Below are 22,982 nucleotides of genomic sequence, written 5' to 3'. Positions count from 1 at the left end.
GAGAATATCTGGACGATGGGCTGATTCTGGCACAGTCAGAGATAGAACTTATATCTCACAGAACAGTGCTTCTCAGCCACCTGGAAAGCCTGGGTCTTACGGTCAACTGGACCAAGAGCTCATTACTTGCCCAGTCAGTCAGTCTCTTTTCTGGGAATAGAGCTGAACTCTGTGGCTATGACGGCCCGCTTGTCGACACAGCGCGCGCGCCGTGTTCAGCGCCTGGCCGCGTCTTTCCAGAAGGGCAGCATCGCTGAAACATTTCAGAGAATGCTGGGTTGTATGGCGTCAGCTGCAGCTGTGCTCCAGCTGGGCTTATTGCGTATGCCTCACCGAGCGTGGGCTTCCGGCGACATACGAATCACGAGGGCAGATCGGTCTTTGGCCTGTGGTCAGACCGGGAGAAACGCCTCCATATAAACTGTCTGGAAATGATGGCGGTCGAGAACGCGCTCAAGCGTTTCCTCCCATACATACGGGGCCACCACGTTCCAGTCTGCACAGACAACATGTCCGTGGTGTCCTACATGAACCGCCAGGGCGGTGTCAGATCCAGGAATCTCTGCGATCTGGCAGAACGCCTCCTCGTTTGGGCTCGGCGCTCGCTTCGCTCCCTGAGAGCCGCGCATGTGCCGGGCCACTTGAACGATGGCCCAGACAGACTGTCCAGGGACAACATTCCCCGGGAGAATGGGCCCTGCACCCTCAGACAGTCCAACTACTATGCCGCCTTTCGGCAAAGCGGAGGTCGACCTTTTCGCGTCAAAAGACAACGCTCATTGCCCAAGGTTCTTTTCAAAGAACGAGGACGTGCTGGCCCAAATCTGGCCCTGCCGCCCACTGTACGCTTTCCCTCCAATCTCGCTGTTACCACTAGGGCTGTCACTTTTGTGAAAAAATCCTGTTTGATTTTTGAGACATTTGTGTTCATTGAATCGATTGTAAAATCGATTTTCCATGTCTAAAGACGTTTCCATTTTAAACGGCAAATATGGGCAAATCCACGGACAACTAACAGGTATTAGGACGAACGTAAAAAGGGCGCTTGAGACGCGCACAAAGCAGCAATATTCCTGTTGATTTATTGACATGAAGTTTTGTGCACAATGACAAACAGGAGTGCAACATTCTCGAAAAGCAATAAGCAGAGTGGACTGCCATAACATCAATGAAAACTACTGCAGTCTTCAACATGCCTGTGTTTACGGTTAGAAAAGTCAAACAAATGTTGCCTACGATTGTTGACCGTAGCCTGAATCTGTATCTGTATGCATGAGACTGTCTGAATACCGGCAGAATTTCACATTTTTGTAGTAAAAATAGAAACATTATGCAGAAGTATAATGTGTGTTTGTCAGAGTTGCTGTGTGATGCGCGTTCGCTGCGGGCGTATCGTGACGAGCTGGATGCGTTTCGAGAAAATTCCATATTTTCGTTTTCGAAACTTGTGTTGGTTGGTCCGATCGATTGTGCAATCGATTTTCGAACGTAAAGTGACAGCCCTAGTTACCACAGGTAATCAAGAGAATCAGGGAAGCACGCCACTCGGTGCTCCTTATAGCCCCGCGATGGGAGAACCAAGCCTGGTTCCCACAGCTGATGCGGCTTTCACATGTAGCCCCGTGGCCGATTCCGGTGAGGAGAGATCTTCTCTCTCAAGCTGGCGGCTCAATTTGGCATCCCCATCCAGAGTGCTGGTCTCTGCATGCGTGGGTAATCAACGGATACCCGTTGCCTTGCCAGAAGGGCTTGTGAACATGATCACGCAGTCTAGAGCTCCCTCTATGAGAAGGCTTTACGCGTTTAAATGGTCTGTGTTTACAAAATGGTGTACCGACAAAAATCTAGACCCACAAACTTGTGGGGTCTCGTGGGTGCTTCGCTTCCTTCAAGAGCTGCTGGATATGGGCAGGTCCCCCTTAACGCTCAAAGTGTATGTTGCGGCTATTGCAGCGTTCGCAGAGTCGACGCACGGCCAGTCAATAGGAAGGAACGAGCTCATCATCCGCTTCCTTAGAGGAGCCAGGAAGATGAATCCCCCGCGGCCCCCTCCGGTTCCTATCTGGGATCTTTCTTTGGTCCTAGAGGCCCTGAAAACACATCCCTTTGAACCATTGAACCGACAGGCTGGGCCTCCCCCTCTACATTTGTTAGGTTTTACAACCTGGAAGTTCCCGCCTTGCAGGCTAGACTTTTATCAGTCTAAATCGTGTGTATGTCCTGCCCAGTTTGTTCGTGCGCAGGCTATTCTCACGTGACTTAGCTCTCCTGGTTGAGCTGCACTATAAGGGTTGATATTCTCTATGATGGACCGGCAGCGCCGTTCTGTATTCCCTAAGAGGTGCTTATGTACATGTGCTGGCCCGCGTTGCTGGCCGCCTTATTCCCACTTATCGGTGTCCCCCGGGCTTCCCTTGGGACTTATGTGGTGGATGCTCGGCGCGCACGGCGTTGACAAGGGGTTCCCGTAGCGTAAGCAACTTACGCAATACGAGAGAACCTCTCGTAAGAGAACGTACTCGGTTACCTAATGTAACCTCGGTTCTCTCTAGAAGAGGGAACGAGTATTGCGGAACCTGCCGTGCTCGCGCCACGAGCTCATTTCGCTTCAGTCGATGAAAACCAGGAAAGCAGCCTCCGAGCCGTCCTTATATAAGCTAAGCCACCCCCATTCTGGCGGGCTGTGACACGTGAGGGCGCAAAGTCACGCAAGGCTCAGTGGTAGGCTGCTGCAGTTGCCGCAGGGCAGCCTATGAGCATGCTAGATAGCCTGCTGTAGGTCTGCTGGCTGCTGCACTGCGTTGACAATGAATACAAAATTAAGGATAATTTTTTGGCTTCATATCTCGAGAAAAGATGACTTTACCCGTAGCGTAAGCAACTTACGCAATACTCGTTCCCTCTTCTAGAGAGAACCGAGGTTACATTAGGTAACCGAGTACATTTTCTATTGTTTTGAAAACTTTTAAACCATTTAACAAAAGTCAACAATGGGTAAAATGAAAAAGTAATGACATTTTCCAAATACCTTTTAATTTATATATATATTTATATAATAAATATATTTTTTTATATTTCATGAATTAATAATTCATATATATTCATTTTTTGGGTCATTCAACTCAACTCAACTTTTATTTATAAAGCACTTTCAAAACCATTAGAATGGACCAAAGTGCTGTCCATAAATATGCTAAACAATAACTCTAAAATACACACAAACATTAAGTTACATTAAAACAAGACACAAGAGAATCAAACAACAAATCACTCACAGTTCTCAGACCTAATCAAACGCCAAAGGCTTGATAAAATAAATAAGTCTTCAAATCCTTTTTAAAAATATCCATGCCTGATGAGGTTTTTAAGGATAGTGGCAACACATTCCAAAGTGCAGGAGCCGCAACAGAAAAAGCACGGTCACCACTACGCCTCAAACGAGACCGTGGGACGGTTAGGAGCATATTCTGAGACGAGCGAAGGTGACGTTGAGACTGATAAGGAATTAACATGTCTTTTATATACTCAGGAGCTTGATCATGTAGTGCTTTAAAAACAAACATCAACACCTTATATTGTATTCTGTATCTAACAGGTAGCCAGTGAAGGGATATCAATAAAGGTGTTATGTGATCCCGTTTTCTGGTATTTGTTAAAAATCTCGCTGCAGCATTCTGGACACGCTGAAGACGAGCAATTGGTTGATGAAACATTGATTAAAATTAAGATACAATTAATACAAAACGAAATTAATTTTAAAGAAAGGCTTTGTGCTTTCTGTTTGAGGTCTCAGTGAAAGTTTTAAACAGTCTTTTAGTGCCGCTGTTATGTTCTGTGGAGAGCCAACCCTTCTTCATCCGGTGGGTAGTATTACTTTGGTTTGCAGTGTAATTCACAGAATTACCAAAAAATATTTTGCCACCTAAAAGTTAAAGATTTTTTGTGTCACGTCCACGGCATGTAGCCTATTTCCCTCATATTAAATCTAAAACGCTTGATTACACATCGTATTACCTTGTTATGATAGTGACCCATACAATGTGGCAAACATTTTTTCCTTACCTTGTCATTCAAGGCCAGGGCACTTTTTGTACAACCAACGTTGTGCTGAACTTGACAAAATTGATCTGTTGCTGCAGCGGCGGCCAGCAGCTCGTTTTTTTTTTTTTTTTTCAAGGCAGTAGAAGGTTCTGGAACTTTTGCGCGCTTCCACATCCCGCGAAACTACGGATCTCCCAGGAACATTCATTATATATTGCTGCGTACATTTATCCATGTTGGAGTTCTGAGTAGTAGCCTACCTAGATGCACATGGCATGCGCAAGCGGTGCACGATCATGGTCGACTGACAACGAGATTAAGCAGCTGAACAAAAATACGGCCGTGTCCCGATTGTTCTCATCTCAGCTCCGCCGAGACAAAATAGACATGCCATTTCAAAATCTTTCATTTATAATCAGAAATATGTTTTCAAAAGCATCACTTTCATCAAATTTTATGTGACATAATTTCCAGTAGGCAACTGACTGCAAACGAGCAGGCTTATGTGCCGGGGCTGAGCCCCGGAGAGCCCCGGCCCAATTTAACCACTGCTCAGTACTAATATGTATAATTATTACAATGTAAAAAGGACACCTTAAAATAAAGTGTAACTCAAATTTTCCAAATATTAATATTTTAACAAAACTGCTTCGCTGCTTATTTTTTCTAACAAATAAAAAATAAAAATAAGCAAAACTACAAAGAATTTTATTCATAATGATATCAACACAGTTAAAAATATATAAAAAAATCAGAAATTGAAAACATGTTCACTAGTAAAGAAGTATTTGAATCACTATATGAATTAGAGGTCGACCGATAGTGGATTTTACAGATAATGATAACTAGGTTGGCCAAGGCTGGCCGATAATCGATTAATCAACCGATAGTTTTTAAAAATGGATACTGAATGAATGAAAACAAACATAACACATAAAATAGTGCTGAAAAATTGAAAAACACTTTTGAAATTTCTATACTTTTGAAATTATTTATATACACACACCTTAGTAAGAGAATCAACTTTAAAATTTAAAAATGTATAAGTAAATGTTGAAATTAACAATGAACAATACTTTTATTATCCTTAATGTTGCAGATGGACTCTTATTGTAAAGTGTTACCATTTCATATAAATTCAAGCAGTGATGCTTAAAGATGGCCATTTTTAAATATCTATACAAAGGGGCCATAGCATTGAAATTAGACACATATGTATATTTTATGTATATTCTTACACTTTATTTGCTTCTATTTTTGAACACTTGATTATCAAAAAAAAAAAAAAGCATTACAGTGATGATAAAAAAAACCCTGAAAATCAGTTGCATGAAATAGAATTAAACTGAAATAGAATGCATTTGCATTTCTGATCTGTCGGCTGCATGATAAAACGGTTTGCTTTCTCATGTCACTAGCTTTAAATATGCAACTTCGCTGCATAACGAATGCATATAAGTGACCTGCTGAATATAAATTAATGCAAACAGATGGTAACAATCATGACACTAAACATTTGAGTTGGACTTGCGTGTGTTTTTGTAACATTGTTTTTTACCCACTAGAGGTAATGTTAGTGTCCTCTCAAACATACCAGAGTTCTGCACGGTCCGATTTTGTAAATCCGTACCCGCAGTGCTTAAAACCGCATCCGACCCGTTTTCCGACAGCAGCACTAATTAAAATCTGCACCCGACCCGCTTAAAATAGAACCGACACCCGAAAATAAAATCAGTTTAGCCAATCACATTATAGACACACTTACAAAAATGTTTATTGCCAGGTCATACAGAAGTTATTACATGACAATTAACACAAGGACAACTTCAGCCGAAGCTGTCAAAAGGCCAGTACATGAAGAACATGGCTAACATTATCACAAAACTGAGTAGTAGGGATGGGACGATTACCGGTTTCACTATAAACCACGATAAAATGTACTGACGGTTAGTAATATCGTTTAAAATTTAATTATCATTAAAACCGTGTTTGATTATCGTGGTTTTAGATTCTGTTCAGCCAGCAACAGTCTGACGCAGGTGCAGCGGACAATGTTATTTTTTTTATTCAATAAGGAATTGCGGAAGGCAGTGACCGTGCTCGGGAGATTTTTTTGCCTTTTAAAAGAACCACTTCTGAGGTGTGGTCATATTTTGGCTTTAACAAAAGTCCTGAGGGAAACTTAATCGAGGATGGTCACCCTGTCAGCAGAACATGCACAAGAAAAAGTCGCTGCAATAGGGGGAAACACTTCAAATCTGCCGAGTCGTCTTGTGTGACCATCACCAACTGTTGTATAGCGAACGCAAGGCAAGTTAACTTTGACCTCAATAACAAAACTGCATCTGGGAAATAATTGGGCATAAAATGTTGTTTTAAGTTGAACTATTTTATATCAATCACTTGAAATAAACGTGAAGCTTCCACAAAGAAAAGTTCGCAGCAAGTGGCTTTGAGCCAAAGACGAACGAACAAGTTCAAACAAGACTTAAAGGGGTCATATAATGGTACATGCACTTTTACAAGTTGATTGTACTGAAATGTGTGTTGGCAGTGCCTGTACACAACCATCATAAAATGATAAAAATCCATCCAGTGTTTTTTTTTTAATCTTCTTATATGTTTTCCCCTGTCTCTAATCAAGCCGTTCGACCGTGTGACGTCACACGGTCGGACGCCCCTTCCATGATGGTCGATTGACAGCCGCAGTTTAAACAGGTTGCTTGATCGCTGATCGATTGCTCCTGTCTGCCTCGCTGCCTGCTGTGAGTGTGTTTGTGTGCTTCGGTGCGGTAAGCTCTGTCTTAGCCTTATATTTCTTTGTTTTGAACCATCATTTTACTACCATTTCTAGTTGTTTATACTACTACATTTTACCCAACATCTCAGATTAATCTGACATCGCTAGCTTTTGTTATTAGTACTACTAGCACAAAACGCTAGTAATTCGCTAGCCTGTTAACGCGCCACCCGTGCGCTCAGCTATTTTATTTATTTGTTTTTCTCTCGCGCGTCCGCGCCTTTGAGTTCATAAAAAGCTCAGGTGAGTAAGAATCAGTCAACAAACACGGTGAGTAATGTCTTGTCCTTTTATTGTCACTTGCACTTCATGTCACATGTTTAGTATAGCCTTCTCTGTCGACAATATAGGATTTATATGTGATAAATGTAAGGAGACAGTTAGGTTGACAGAAGATTTCAGAATTAGAAACACGCATCCAAACTTTAATTGAGGATAGTAAGAGTGCTAGTGCTTTAGATGTTTTGGATGCGCATAGAATAGTGAACACTTTACATGGCGTGGTTCCGGCTGAAGTAGAGCCCGTGCAGCCGGGCAAATGGGTGACAGTGAGGGATCGCTCTAGTCGCGGATCTAAAAACCACTCTTCCGTTCCGATTACCATAACAAATCGATTTGCCCCGCTCAGTGAAACACCCACTGAGAATGATTGTGCCCTAGTTATTGGCGATTCTATTACACGGAACGTGAAAATAGAGACACCAACCACCATAGTCACATGTTTGCCGGGAGCCAGAGCGCCTGACATCAAAGCAAATTTAAAAGTGCTGGCTAATGCTAATCGTAAATTCTCTAAGATCATTATTCATGTCGGCACTAATGATGTTCGACTCCGCCAGTCGGAGATCACCAAAATTAATATTAAAGAGGTGTGTGAACTTGCAAGTACGATGTCAAGGACTGTAATTTGCTCTGGCCCCCTTCCTGTTTGCAGGAGTGATGAGATAGTTAGTAGATTGTGTTCGCTTAACGGTTGGCTGTCTCGGTGGTGTCCGCTTAATAATATAGAATTCATAGACAATTGGAAAAGTTTTTGGGGCAAACCTGACCTGTTGAAAAGAGATGGTATTCATCCCTCCTGGGATGGTGCTGCTCTTCTCTCTAGTAATATGGCTCATAGTCTTAGAGCTCAAACATGACAATCTGGGGCTCAGGTCAGGAAGCAGACAGACTGGCTTAACCGACTGTCTGCTAGCGGCCTCGCATCACCAAGGTCAGATAAATCCTATCACATAGAGCCTCTTTCACCTAGCTATCATCATATAGAGACTGTGTCTGTTCCCCGAATTTGGAAATCCAAAAAACGTTTAAACCCAACTAAGGTTAAAAATTTAATTGATGTTCAACAAATAAAAAACAGCTATAATACAGATGAGCAAATGCTAAAGCTTGGGTTGCTGAATATTCGATCGCTTACTTCAAAAGCACTCGTTGTTAACGATATGATTTCAGATAATAACCTAGATGTGCTGTGTTTGACAGAAACCTGGCTAAAACCAAACGATTACATTACTTTAAATGAATCAACCCCGCAAGATTACTGTTATAAACATGAGCCTCGTCTGAAACGCAAAGGGGGTGGTGTTGCTGTAATTTATAGTAATAGTTTCAAAACCACTAAGAAATCAAGTTTTAAATATAATTCTTTTGAAGCATTGGTGCTTAATGTAAAAATATATAGTGTAAACGATAAATCACGTTTGAGATTTGTGCTGGCTACTGTATACAGGCCACCAGGGCACCATACAGACTTTATCAAAGAATTTGCGGACTTTCTATCAGAATTAATATTGACTGCAGATAAAGTACTAATTGTTGGTGATTTTAATATACACATCGATAATGAAAAAGATGCATTGGGATTGGCATTTAAAGACATTGTAAATTCAATTGGAGTTAGACAACACGTGTCAGGACCTACTCATCGTCGTAATCATACTCCGTGTTACAAATATGTGAGACCTATCACTTCTGCTACTAAAGATTGCTTTATTAAAAATCTTCCTAATGAGTTTCATCATCTCAGCATCTCAGATAGCTTAGAAGAACTAGATATTATAACAGAAACGTTTAACTCTCTCTTTTCCAGCACTTTAGACACAGTTGCTCCGTTGCGCTTAAAGAAGATTAAAGAAAATAGTCCAATGCCGTGGTACAACGAGCACACTCGGGCCCTTAAGAGAGCAGCCAGAAAAATGGAGCGCAACTGGAAGAAAACAAAACTAGAGGTATTTCGCATTTCATGGAAGGAGAGCTCAATTACTTACAGAGAGGCTTTAAAAGCTGCTAGATCTGCTTATTTTTCAACCCTATTAGAAGAAAATAAACATAATCCTAGGTATTTATTTGAAACGGTGGCTAAACTAACGAAAAATAAAGCTTCAAGCACCAAAGTTTCCAAGCAACACAGCAGTAATGACTTTATGAACTTCTTTACTTATAAGATTGATAATATCAGGGACAAAATTATAACTATGCAACCGTCTACTACAGTATCACATCAGGCAGTGCATTGTAGTCTCCCTGAGAAAAAATTAGATTCATTCGTTGTTATAGGAGAGGAAGAATTTACTAAACTCATTAAATCATCTAAATCTACAACATGTATGTTAGACCCTATACCGACTAAGCTACTGAAAGAAATACTTCCAGAGGTCATAGATCCTCTTCTTAATATCATTAATTCGTCTTTGTCTCTAGGATACGTACCAAAAAACTTTAAGCTGGCTATGATTAAACCGCTTGTTAAAAAAACGCAACTTGATCCTTCAGAATTAGTCAATTACAGGCCGATCTCGAATCTACCTTTTCTGTCAAAGATATTAGAAAAGGCAGTATCCTCACAACTGTGTTCCTTTCTTGAAAGAAATGATATCTGCGAGGATTTCCAGTCTGGATTTAGACAGTACCATAGTACCGAAACAGCTCTCGTTAGAGTCACAAATGATTTGCTCTTATCATCCGATCGTGGTTGTATCTCTCTATTAGTGTTACTCGATCTTAGTGCTGCATTTGACACCATCGACCACAACGTTCTTTTAAATAGATTAGAACATTATGTTGGCATTACGGGAAATGCACTAGCATGGTTTAAATCATACTTATCTGACCGTTATCAGTTTGTAGCAGTAAATGATGAGATGTCTCATCGATCACAAGTTCAGTATGGCGTACCACAAGGCTCAGTACTAGGACCGCTGCTGTTCACTCTGTACATGCTACCCTTAGGAGATATCATTAGGAAACATGGCATTAGCTTTCACTGTTATGCCGATGATACTCAGCTCTATATTTCTTCAAAACCTAACGAAACTTATCAATTCACAAAATTAACGGAATGCATAGCGGATATAAAAAATTGGATGACTTGTAATTTCCTACTTCTAAATTCTGAAAAAACAGAGTTTCTAATTATTGGACAAAAAACTTCCTCACGTAATAATCTAGAATACTGTCTAACACTTAATGGCTGCTCTGTTAAGTCTTCGTCGTCGGTTATGAACCTGGGTGTGCTCTTTGATACCAATCTTTCATTTGAAAGTCACGTGTCCAGTATCTGTAAAACTGCATTTTTCCATCTTAAAAATATATCTAAATTACGCCATATGCTCTCATTGACAAATGCGGAACAATTAGTTCATGCGTTCATGACCTCAAGGCTAGTTTATTGTAATGCTCTACTGGGTGGTTGCCCTGCACGCTTAATAAACAAACTACAGCTGGTTCAAAACGCAGCAGCTCGAGTTCTTACCAGAACCAGGAAGTATGACCATATTAGCCCGGTTCTGTCAACACTGCACTGGCTCCCTATTAAACATCGCATAAATTTTAAAATATTGCTGATTACTTACAAAGCACTGAATGGTTTAGCTCCGCAGTACTTGAGCGAGCTCTTAACGCATTATAGTCCGTCACGTCTATTGCGATCTCAAAATTCCGGCCAGTTGATAATACCTAGAATATCAAAATCGACTGCTGGCGGTAGATCCTTTTCCTATTTAGCACCAAAACTCTGGAACATTCTTCCTACCATTGTCCGGGAAGCAGACACACTCTGTCAGTTCAAAGCCAGATTAAAGACACATCTCTTTGACCTAGCTTTCACATAATACATTATAGACTTCTATAATTTAATGTTAGGCTGCATATAGTAGGTCAGCCGGAACCGGGAACACTTCCCAAAAATCCTGATGTACTCGTTACATCATGAGAAGAATGGCATCTACGCTAATTTTAGTGTCTGTGTTTATCCCGAGGTTTTCCTGCAGCCTGCCGGATCCAGGCCGTATCCAAATCTGACGAAGGACCTTCGCCTGGACCGATGACAACGCAGTGCTGAAGTGCCAACTAGTCTCTCCCTATGGAGATTCCCACTACCACTCTACAGATAAGGCGTTGTCGGGAAAATTCGTCTCGCGGTCCTACCCCAAAGCAACAAAGAAAATAAAATTCCTTATCAAAATTTATAAGGAAAGACAAGTATTTTATTTAGGCTTGGCTTGTAGGGAATTCCAAACCTGCGTATATTCAAACGCACATAACTATAGAACCCATTCTAAATGCTCATGTGAACGCCATCAGCGTTTCTCACAGGTTCGCGTTTAAAGTCTGTGTAGAGAGAATGGTGTCGTCTTAGCGGCCCCTAATTTAATAACAAATGATCATTGCGACGGAAGCAAATCAATTAAAACTAACTTTAGATGGAAATAACTTAACTCTGCTGTAAAGCCGAAACAATCTGTTACCTTAAATTATACGCTTATCTCTGTAAAGCTGCTTTGAGACAATCTACATTGTAAAAAGCGCTATATAAATGAAGATGACTTGACTTGACTTGACAGACTCCGCCCTCACTCGTGAGCGAGCTGTCAATCATAGTCCGCGCGTCTCGCTGGAGCACTGTCTCTGACTGTCTGTGAGCAGAATGGCGTCTAAGAGATTGTGGTGTTCTGTTCTTGGGTGTAAAAACGATCACAGCAGTCATGTTGATGTTCCTAAATCCGAACCGCTGAAGACGCAGTGGCTGAGTTTTGTTTTCGAAGGGAATATTCCCCATGATCAACGTCAATGCTTTCATGTGTGCGCGAATCATTTCACACACCAGACTGCTTTACAAACGAGGTCAGTATAAAGCTGGTTTTGCTAAAAGCTGCTTCTGGAAAAAGGATCCGTACCAACTATTCGTGTTGCTGCACCTCCAGAAGAACTGAAGTGAGTGAAACGTTTTATTAACCTTTATATTAATCTTTGCAAATCGCTTGCTGCACGCTTCACGATGAATGCAGCTATTTTTACACTCAGGTACATTACGGCATGTTTTCTATGTACGACGTTCTCAATATAATTCATAATCCCACGTTTATAATGAACAACGCGTTATGGTTTTTGTGTTATTATTTATGTTAGTTATAATTTTCGATACAATTAAAAACGGAGACGCAAGACGGCAAGATGTATTTGAATGAAACGAGAGAGCGCGTCCGTTGTGATGCATGTTGTAACGTCTGTCAGAGAGTTTGAAGTCTGCCCAGATGAAGAATACAGGACAGTGCAAATGAAATGGTAGTTCCACAAGACTTTTATAGATGTTTTCTCTCAGTTAAGCACACTCTTCACATGTCGAAGAGCGAATGTTAAAAGGGAAAAGAAAACACTCTAAAACACGCTACAAATCAAAGTGGAAGTAAACACATTATAATAAAACAACGGTCAGCAGTAGAGCGGTCATCTTCCTCTTTGCGTGATCAATCTCACTCTCACTGTGCGTGCGCGCTCACATAAAAACAGCATGGATACAATAACGTACGCCATAGAAGAAGTTATCTTAAAGGGGACCTATTATGCAAAATTCACTTTTGTATGGTGTTTGGACATAAATGTGTGTTGGCAGTGTGTGTACACAACCACCCTACAGTGATAAAAATCCACTCACTCCTTTTTTTTAAATCTCCATAAATCAAAAGCAGTCTCTCCAAACGATACGTTTTCAGAATGTGGCTTTAGTGACATCACTAAAGCCACAGGCCCAGCCCCCGAGTGTTGACTGACATACCGTTATAACTTAGACCCGCCCTGATCGAGTTCACTGTGAGTTGTACACATCAGCCATTGCTGCAGCAATGCACTCACGAGAAGCGTCGAAGCATCTCCCAAGCGTTGAAGGTGTTGTAGCTGGATGTATTCATTCACATAGCTCTCTCTATTTATTCTTGAAATCTGCCAGCCACTGAAGACGAGGTGGATTAATTTTGTTTTCAAAGAAAATGCTCCCTCAACTCTACAGAAATTTATGTAAGTTACTTATGCACTTCTTATACTGTTTACTCAGCTCTAACAGTGATTTTCTGAAGAAAAACTGATGCTTCATCTTTTGTGTGACATACAGTAAACTTTATTAAACTCATCAGTATATTTTGTGTCATCATTCAGACAATTAGATCGTCAGACGGAGTCCTACAGCAGGCTTGCATTAATAGTGTATACAAGCAATGCCAAATAGGTTATAATCGTAATTAAACTAAACTATACCTTTTCCAACTCCATACAGCATATATTCTCTGACTCTGTAGGCATTTTTATGGTCGAAATGAACACCATTACTGTGACTGTCTGTTTTATTATTATCATCTCCCCTGTTCTAGCTCCGGGGCCTCATTTATAAACGTTGCGTACGCACAAAAGAAGGTGTACGCCGCTCTCTACGCAATAATTGGTATTTATAAAAAGCGAACTTGACGGGAAAATGTGCGGTCCTTCACGCAAGCTCTGACCCAGGCGTACGCACAAAAACGGGTGAAATGAGAAATGGCGACACCGTCGGCAGATGGAAGAAACACGTGAAAGTGTGTGAAACTGTAGACCGTTGTGTAAAAGAAATGGCAATACTGCCTCTCATAATAACGTGAAGACTTCACAAAGCAAGTCTTACAATTAACAGCCTACACGGACAGCCGTTTGATCGATCTGCAGTGTAAAACAAACAAAATCAAACGAAGATTTCAACAGAAATTCAAATTAACACATATTTGCAAAAAGAAAAGTGAAATATGTTCTGCAATAATACTGGCATGTTATGCAATTCATCCTCATAACACATCTGTAGCTTCAGCTTGTCAGATGCAATCAAATGGATGGTAATAAAATGCCATGATGCCGTCACAATGCGTAATGACGTGAGTGAAGTTACGTTTCTTGGTTTTCCTCTCTGTGTTTGCCATGATTTCGCAATCGATGAATATTAACTCTGGGCGTTTCACGGACTATTTATGGGCAACTATGGGCGTGACATGAAGCCGCAAAAGCTGCGCTACATTTAGAATTGATTGTGATTTATTAAGGGAAAACTGCGTAGGACGTGCGTGCGCACGGTTTTATAAATCCGAATATTTATGTGCGTACGCACGTCCTATGTTTCACCCGTACGCCACTTCTGACGCAAATCCTACGCCAAGTTTTATAAATGAGGCCCCTGATCGCGGCTGCTTAGGCTCCGCCCCCTGTGCCGTGAACCAGCAGCTCATTAGCATTTAAAGGAGAAGCACTAAAACAGTGCGTTTTTCACAGACCCAAAAAATGATGATTTAAACGTGCAGTAAATAAAATTCTGTTGGGTATTTTGAGCTAAAACTTCACATACACACTCTGGGGACATCAGAGAATTATTTTACATCTTGTGAAAAGGGGCATAATAGGTCACCTTTAAAGGCACATCAACATTCATGTCATGAACACTACTTAACACTAGGTGGCCGTTACAATGGATGTGCGCGGTGTTATAATGCGTTGCTATTGACAACCCTCATTATAAGGAAGGAAATGCTTTAAAAAGTGCATAGAGCTGCTTGTTTTATTTGTTGTTTGTTGATTTTCAAATATAAAACTTGTTGAAATGTCTTCAGTGTGAGCATCAACTCTTTTTGAACACTTTCATCTCGTTTTAACAAAACCGTGAAAATATTGATAATCACGATAATTTTGGTCACTATAATCGTGATATTAAATTTTAATACGGTCCCATCCCTACTGAGTAGCCTTAACATTTTACCAATCAAACAGACGCGGCTACAACACTATCTGACACGCAATTTCGTCTAGCCTACATCTGACAATTTTGGGTTCAAACACGCCCTGCACACCACACATACTTAACAGTGTTAAATTTGAAAAATACTGTTCGATAGAACTGCTTGGTTTGTTACCACAGTTCCTGCGTGCTTCCTCAGCGGTGAAGTTCCACATTTGCGGCCATCCAACACGAAAATGCATGCAGCAAAGCCTTTCACAATATTTTCTTCAGAGAACTCCAAATTTCTCCCACACACTGGACTTGATTTTTGAGCTATTCTTTTCTTCAACTCCTCAGCATCCATCTACAACTGCAAGCAGATCGCGCACGCGGTTATGATGCATTTTTAAAACTGAAAGTAGCCTAGGTAACGTTATAGATCCTGGGAGGGTGTGGCGCGTGGGCACAAATAAACTGATGTGGATTTTAAATTATTTTATCAACTTGAAATACAGGCATATTTTTGTAGATGTGTTCCTAAAAATAAGCATACATATTATATATACACAATCGATTGTTTTAAACCCGTGTTTAGACCTGTGTTTCCCCTGTGTCCGACCCGACCCGACACAGTTTATTTTTCACCCGTTTGAGCAAAATTTGCCCGAACCCGTGCAGGACTCTAAAACATACTGCTGTTATCCACTAATGCAGCATCTGGTCAACAAATTAATTACTTTATAATGGTATGAAAATATGATATTATTCCAGCAATCAGATATCAGTGCTGATTAATATGCAAAATCGATCAATCGGTTGACCTCTATGAATTGCATTTTTAATGCATTTCTGAATAAATTCATGTTTTTCTGAATAAAGTCATGGACCCAGGACTGATTTATTTTTAACTTACTGGCTGCAGTAGGGTTTCTTTTCAAAGCCTTTGTAGTTCTTCATATTCAAAGTCATTTTGCAGACCTCACAGCTGAAACATCCTTTGTGCCAATACTGTACAAGAAAGAATAGAAGAGAAAAAGGCACATTTATTGAGTAGCCTATAAGAATGCTGAGAAGGATGGAATCAATGCAAGAAAAATACTTCCACCAGTATTCCACCAAGAATCCACCAGTTTAAATGAGATGCTTATCTCTAGATTGTAATTATGTAGCCTTGTGGTTAATGATCAGATAACCAAAATGTTTTGTTCAAAACAAGCTATCACCATTGTGATTTTGAGTGAGGCATTTAAACCCAAGTTGCTACAGGGGGACTTCCCTGTATTTTAAGATGGTGATGTTATGCATTGTTGCTTAACAAATTCCACCAACCCAGTTGTGTGGCAAATAAAGACTCTATTTCAAACCATGGCCTCTGTATTCAACAATACCTGAATAGCTCATCTCACTTTTATAAACTTTGACATTGTATTTATTTGCCTAACTATCTAATGAGCAAACATTCAGACTGATCCTACTGGTTTCACTGAATTTTATAAGACTTTCCAAGACATATAATTTCTACATCAGTGGCATTAATACTAGTCAGTCATTTGGCAAAGTTCTTCCACATCTGTTGTTTTTATTCAATGACAAACATAGGACGCAAAAGAGCATCCAATTCTCAATGTCATCACTGAAATGTCTGAAATAAAACCACATTGACAGCTGTACACCAGCACAAAGGTTAATAAACGAGCAAATACTCTGCAGTTTTACCAGAATCCAGGACACTGCAGAGGAAGTGGTCCTATATAGCCTACACAAGACTTTCACATTTGCAATGCTCGATAAAGCACCTCAGAGACATTTGGATTCCCATTAATATGATATTGTTGTAGGGCTGGGCGATATGGGCAAAAAAAAATATCACGATAATTTTTTTATATCAGTCGATATCGATAATTATCACGATAAAAGTCAAATCTTTATTTCTTTCAAGTTTAAAGGCAGATTTTTGCTCCTAAGTAAAAGCGTTAACTGTGGTTTTAAACTACTCTTTATTGTCAGAACATATCATGACAAACACTTGCCAAACAGGTGATCATTTCACAAATCTGAGGTAGAACATTCAAACATTTGTCATTTTTCCTTAACAAAATAAATATATTTATTGGACAATTTCTTAGTTTCTGCATGTGCTAATTTTTTTTTTTTTTTTTTTTTTTGGTAAAATGTAACATTCTGACTGTTTGAGTTTTATTAAACTTAACTATTGGTTATCCAGTATCATGCATTTAGATCATGACAACCACAGATGAAACCAGGCATAGCCTGTAGCACCTCACTATCATGGCAAAGTGTAACTTTATGGTTTCTATGGTATTTGTATGAAAAAAAGTAGACTAAATGCATTATTAAATACTGTAATTATATTCCATTAGTCCTTTAATACATTGTCTACATTAATAATATAATACAATTTAATATGTATATCCCAGATTTCATGGTGCAGTTGATATTACTAGGCTAACGTTACGTTACAGTAAATCCATGGTAAATGATGGGAATTTGTAGACGGAAAAGCCTTCAGACTGTATCGCTGCACACAGTGTTTCTCCAGTTTGTCAGCGCTGTTTCATCTGCCTTTAAACTGGTTTAAATCACGGAGACATTTGTGTTCTTCGCTGAACTCAAGCGCTTCTCACTGGATTTCGTGACCGAGACCGATCAGTAAACGCATCTGCACTAGTGAGCTCGCGCTCGCGCTGCCGTTTGGACTTTGAGCCGAGCGGATAAACGGTCCGTGTGGCGCGCGGTTCAAATGAGTTTCGTTCCGCTTTTGGCGCATAAACATTATCGAACATTTATCGACCTCTTGATATCGTTTTATCGAGAAAAATTATATCGCGATAATTATCGTTATCGTTTTATCGCCCAGCCCTATATTGTTGGCAATGCAGTCACTTAGACCACGCTTCTCATCTACAGCCAGAAAGTCATGCATAATTTTACTTCAACTTTGCTCGTCTTCAGGCAATTTATTTTCTAATTACATATCGGCGATCCTTAAAAAAAAGAAAGCAAATTATTTACTGTCACTTTTGATCAATTCAATGCCTTTCACAGAAAAATAAATAAATAAATAACATTCATTCATTGAACATAACATTCAGCTACATGTGTCCTAACAATATGTTGCTTTCCGCAATAACAAAACCCCTCAAAATAACCACCAACCTTTAGTTTAAATGCATCGCATGCACCAAACATATCATGGCCTGCAGGTGACATCCGGAAAGGATGTGGTGTCATCAACCAGAGTATATTAAAAATAGATATAAGCTGACACCGTAAAACAAAACACAATAGCATGTCCACTCAGGGGCGGATCTAGAAAACATATTTATGGGGTGGCGAGAGGGGGGCAGGAATTTTTGAGGGGTGGCAAAATATGGCAGACGTATATACACTGAATTTAATCACAGTTAAATTGGCCATAACTTTTAATTTGTTGCTGCCAATAGGGATGGGTATCATTCGGTATTACTACTCTTACCAATACTCCTTATCAATCCGGTACTTTAACGGTATTCTTATCGGTTCTTTTTGTTATATTAAAAAAAAGGAAAAAAAAAAAATTTAGAACACAATTAATATTGTTTTTTATTTTGAAATGTAAAATAAATATCTATAGCAAAAGAAAAGCAATGCTTTAACAAAACAAATAAAACATACGTTATGCAGAAGGGTGCAGGCTTTTGTGTTTTATATACAGAAGACATAGGACACCAAAAACAAAGTACAAACACATGGTCAAACAAAAAAAGTATACAATTAAACAAATATACAAATTAAATACCCAGTGCTTTAATTTCAGTAATGTCTACTGACATTACTGTTCAGGAGTAATATGGGCTAAAAAGACATCTAATAAAGTCAGATTTAAAATAACACTGCATAGTTTATCATAGATAGATTAAAGCTTATATCATTCAAGAGCTGCGACTGATTTTCTCTTTGCCTTTTTTTGTTTGGTTCACATTAATGGAGCAATCGTCAGCAGGTTTATTAGACTGCTGCCTCTTTAAGACGAAATGCAGATCTATTCATTATTACGCATCATATTTTCTCCCAACTATTAACGCCCATACTTAATCCTATTGTATTTGTTATTTCCCCAGTTGTAGCCTAGTTTCATTGCTGTGATATCTGAGAGAAACTGGATTTAATAGGACTGCTTAGCTAATCAAATGATCGATCTCCTAACTGGCACTGTATTGTGTGTTGTAACGTAACGGCGACCATCAGTAAACGTTATGGATACAATATTTTATATTTTTTATTAAGCTGTACTTGTCTTTACTAAAATAAAAATTAGGCCAATCAAAGGGAAGAGTGCTCTTACAAATCACGAGGGAGTGTTTGACCGCTGTTTTTGCTGATGCTGAATCGTCTTTAGCATACAATACATTCATTACAAATGTAACTTTAAGTTAAACGTGTATTTAAACTACACCTGGGGAAACTCACTTCACCTTCAGAGGCTCTGGGGCAGCTCAGTCTCTCCAGTAGGGTTGCAAGACACTGCGTACTGCAGACAGATGCACTGTGCTGCCTGCCCAGGCTGCCCTGCTGCCACTGGTGAAATTTCATTTTCGCGGGGGTCGCTGCCGTGCTAGTGATGGGTGAAACCATTGTGAGGGGGAGGGGATTCTAAATCGGCGATTTCTGTTTGAGAGGAGTTTGTTGCGGGTCTCCTTTGCCTTCAACGTGTAGGCTATGAACATAAAATATCCTTAAAAAATATTATCTGATTTATAAATGGGGTGGCAACAGGGGTGGCAAGACTGTATCCCAGGGGTGGCAGCTGCCACCCTTTGCCACCCCGTAGATCCGCCACTGTGTCCACTTAATATAGTAAGAATAAAACTGAAAAAAAAAATGTGCAATGCAGTTTAGGCCTATATGCCAGGGGGTCATAAGAAGCCAAAACTGACAAGACAGTCATCAGGACTATTACAGCCTTATAAAAAAAATGTCTATGTACCGTTTGACAGTCTAATAGTCTCTTTAATTGATTTATGGACAATTAACTAGCCCAAACAGGCCTTTAAAATACATCGAAAGTAAACCGCTAACAAGGCTACGCCTTTTCTTAAATAGTTAAGATAAATAATAGAAATCAATCAAGATCATGTAATAAAACACACGCTCGTTAAATGATTGTTGTATTCCAACACTATTAGAAAAATCCAGAGCATGTTGCAGTATGCATCTATATGTAAGTTAGCCTACTGAATAGTTTGTTTCGTTTATAGCAATGTGTTGATACAGTAAGTTGAAAAGTGAAGCCAACTCAGTGATAAATTAGGCAAAACATGTTTAAACTGATATATGATTTGCGCGTACGATTTCATTATTCAATACAAATTTATTGTATTAAGACAACATAAGCATCACTCACCTTGTCCAAACAATTTACTTTTTCTGTAGGGTACACAATCTTGTCACACATGCTACACAACGGGTTCATGATGGTCAGCTTGCTTTTGGTTTCCTTGAACGGTTCTAAAGCAATTGGCCAAAAACACTGATCGATCTATATAGTGGACCAAAAAATACACGGAAGGAGGACGTTTGATATGCCACCGTGCGCTGTCACCGCCAACTAAACGCTCTGTAATGGACGCGTTCCTATTCGTAAACCACGCCTCACGAACGCGTGTAGTGGCCATGGCGGATTCATAAAAGAATCGTTTATTTGAGTCGGATCTTTTCCATGAATCGATTGAACCGGCGCACAAATCCGGCCATAGCGAACTCTTTCAGTTTTCACAGATATATATATATATACATATTAGCAAAGTTGGGAAGAGAGAAATATTAATTTTATTTTATTTTTATATGATGAACTTCCCAAAACTATTTTCCTATGAAGTAAAAGACTTTCGGTTTCATTTTATATTAAATAGGGGAGAGCCGGGACAGGTGAAACACTTTTCAGATAAATGTCTTTTTCTAAGATAAGGTTACAGATAGATTTTTTATTTTTTTGTGATCAACAACTCACATATGTGTTCTCTTAGTATCATGTGTTATTCGGTACAAATATAGAATGATTTAAGTAAAATTTGACTTTGAACGGTAGTTGTGCTTTGTTTCAATCATCCTGCCTGAGCGGGACGATTGCAACACAGGGGTGGGATGGATGAAACATAACAGTTTTAACAGCAACTATTCATCTAATGCTTGTTTTTGTGAACAATACCAAGTAACTTATGTACATATTGTTCCAAGCACATTTTGTAATTAATATGGCACATGAAACAATAAATACAACTTGTCAGTCAAAAAAAAGTACAGCACGAAAGAATTCACTTACCGCACTCAAAAACAGCTTTGCGGCTTTAACTCTAAAACGACACGACATAAAGAAGAAATGTTTTCGCGGGTATGGTGGGCATTGTGTGCTGTATGTGCTAACGAAATTTGACGTACATGACATGAGTGGTTTTCAAGGAAATCTCAGTGTTTCATCCGTCCCGCGTTTCAATCGTCCCGGCTCTCCCCTACTTATACAAGTGAGTCATGCAATGTTATTGTGGTTAGGAACTATCAATTAAGGTGTTTTGTTAAGTGGGACGCTTAACAGTGTTGCTATGCCTTTGGAAAGTTCGGGTGCTTGGCTGCGTCCGAAACCGCATACTCAATGAGTAGGTACTTAATTTCAATGAGTACTTACTTAAACGTACAGTATGGAATATTTTCTCCACTAGGGGTCGCTAACCTCTTTACAATAACAAAGGCGTAGTTTGATGACGTAACATTTGCTAAGAATTATGGATCTTGTCGTCAACGTCAAGCCGACCGATCTAATAATGTTTATGGATGACTGAATACATCGATGCTTTTATCATGACTGTGATATGAAGCAGTTCGGGATTGCTAAGAGACAGCTATCAGCTCCACACGCGACGCGAGTCCCGTGGATATAAAAGGAATATGGACATTTCATTCTACCGAACTACACGCAAGTGCATAATTACAACTCACAGGTCAGTGTATTAGACAAATTAAACTTGTGAGGTAACGCAGCGCTGTTTCACTTGGTCTAACATTACACTATCACACTAAACTGCATTTCAATGTGTTGAAATGTATGTGTTAGTTTGTCTGTATGAGACTAGCAGTAAGCTAGAGCAACATTAGAATAACATAGATCATATTCTAACATTTTATCATTGTTGAACTATATAACATTGATTAGTTTTCTGTAAATGTGCTCACCTGTTTAATAAAGAACAAGTAGGAGCGGTCGAAGTCTCGGACGTGGAGCTCTCGTTTATATACTGTCTATGGGAGCTCTAGGCATCTCGAAAACACCGCGCTGATATTGATTCTCGTTTTAGTTCTCCTTTTTTATCCAAAGTCTGCTTGCCATGGTCCATAATGTTTGAACGAAACAACAACAGCAAATAGACATTGCAAACTACACAGTTGTCTGCGTCTGTCGCTTTGGTTACTATCAGAGGGCTCTGGTTCATAGCTCTGGTTACCATGGCAGTATGAGCGGAAACCAGAGACAACGCGGATATGACGCCATTGACTGCGACAAAACGGAAATAAAGAAACGTGCCGTGTCTTCGAATTAAATTAAAATTTCTCCTGGTTTGAAAGTTGTTGGAAACAGTCGGGATAATGTAAGTACACAACTAAAAAAAATATATAACATAGTTCACTAGCAAGGACCACGCCACAACTGCACGGATTTAGCTATTAGCTTTGTGAATGAATAAGGGTCGAAGGAAATGGGGAAAGATGTACGATGTAACGACGGATCTCCGTCTGGCTGATCAGGGAGTCTGACCCTGGAGACTCGGAGTGGGGGCTTCGTCTCGGTAGGCAGTAAGCTGAGTTACTTGAAGACCCCCCTGGATGCAGCCTGTGGAAGTAAAATTGAGATGTTAGAGATTGAAGGAGAGAGGATTGGGGTCGGGGGGAAGTGGGATGGATGGATGAGTTGGAAGGGAAGGGGTGGGTGGGGTCGAGTTAGAGGTTGAGGGGGGGGCTGGGGTTGGGGGAAGAGGGATGGATGGATGGATGGATGAGTTGGAAGGGGAAGGGTGGGTGGGGTCGAGAGCTAGAGGTGGAAGGGTAGGGGTGGGTGGGGTTCAAGAACCAAGAACCAAGGTACAT

At 40.0% G+C, this 22,982-nt stretch overlaps 1 protein-coding gene across 1 annotated transcript in view; it reads right to left on the bottom strand.

The window, feature by feature from the left end:
• The window catches only part of LOC308707308 (LIM and SH3 domain protein 1-like), a 411,116-nt gene extending 390,623 nt beyond the window's left edge, over nucleotides 1-20,493 (bottom strand). Inside the window, exons 1-2 of the mRNA XM_081393663.1 lie at nucleotides 20,251-20,493; nucleotides 15,760-15,854 (exon numbers count right to left, since the gene is read on the bottom strand). Of these exons, the coding sequence (XP_081249789.1) occupies nucleotides 15,760-15,854; nucleotides 20,251-20,319 (164 nt within the window). The 5' untranslated portion in view covers nucleotides 20,320-20,493. The remainder of the gene's footprint in view (nucleotides 1-15,759; nucleotides 15,855-20,250) is intronic.
• Between the last annotated feature and the right edge of the window lie 2,489 nt (nucleotides 20,494-22,982).

The sequence above is a fragment of the Scardinius erythrophthalmus genome, assembly GCF_964197995.2.
Source record: "Scardinius erythrophthalmus genome assembly, chromosome: 18".
Lineage (NCBI taxonomy): Eukaryota > Metazoa > Chordata > Actinopteri > Cypriniformes > Leuciscidae > Scardinius > Scardinius erythrophthalmus.
The sequence above is the reverse complement of the archived record's forward strand: the minus strand, read 5'-3'. Positions and strand labels throughout refer to the sequence as shown.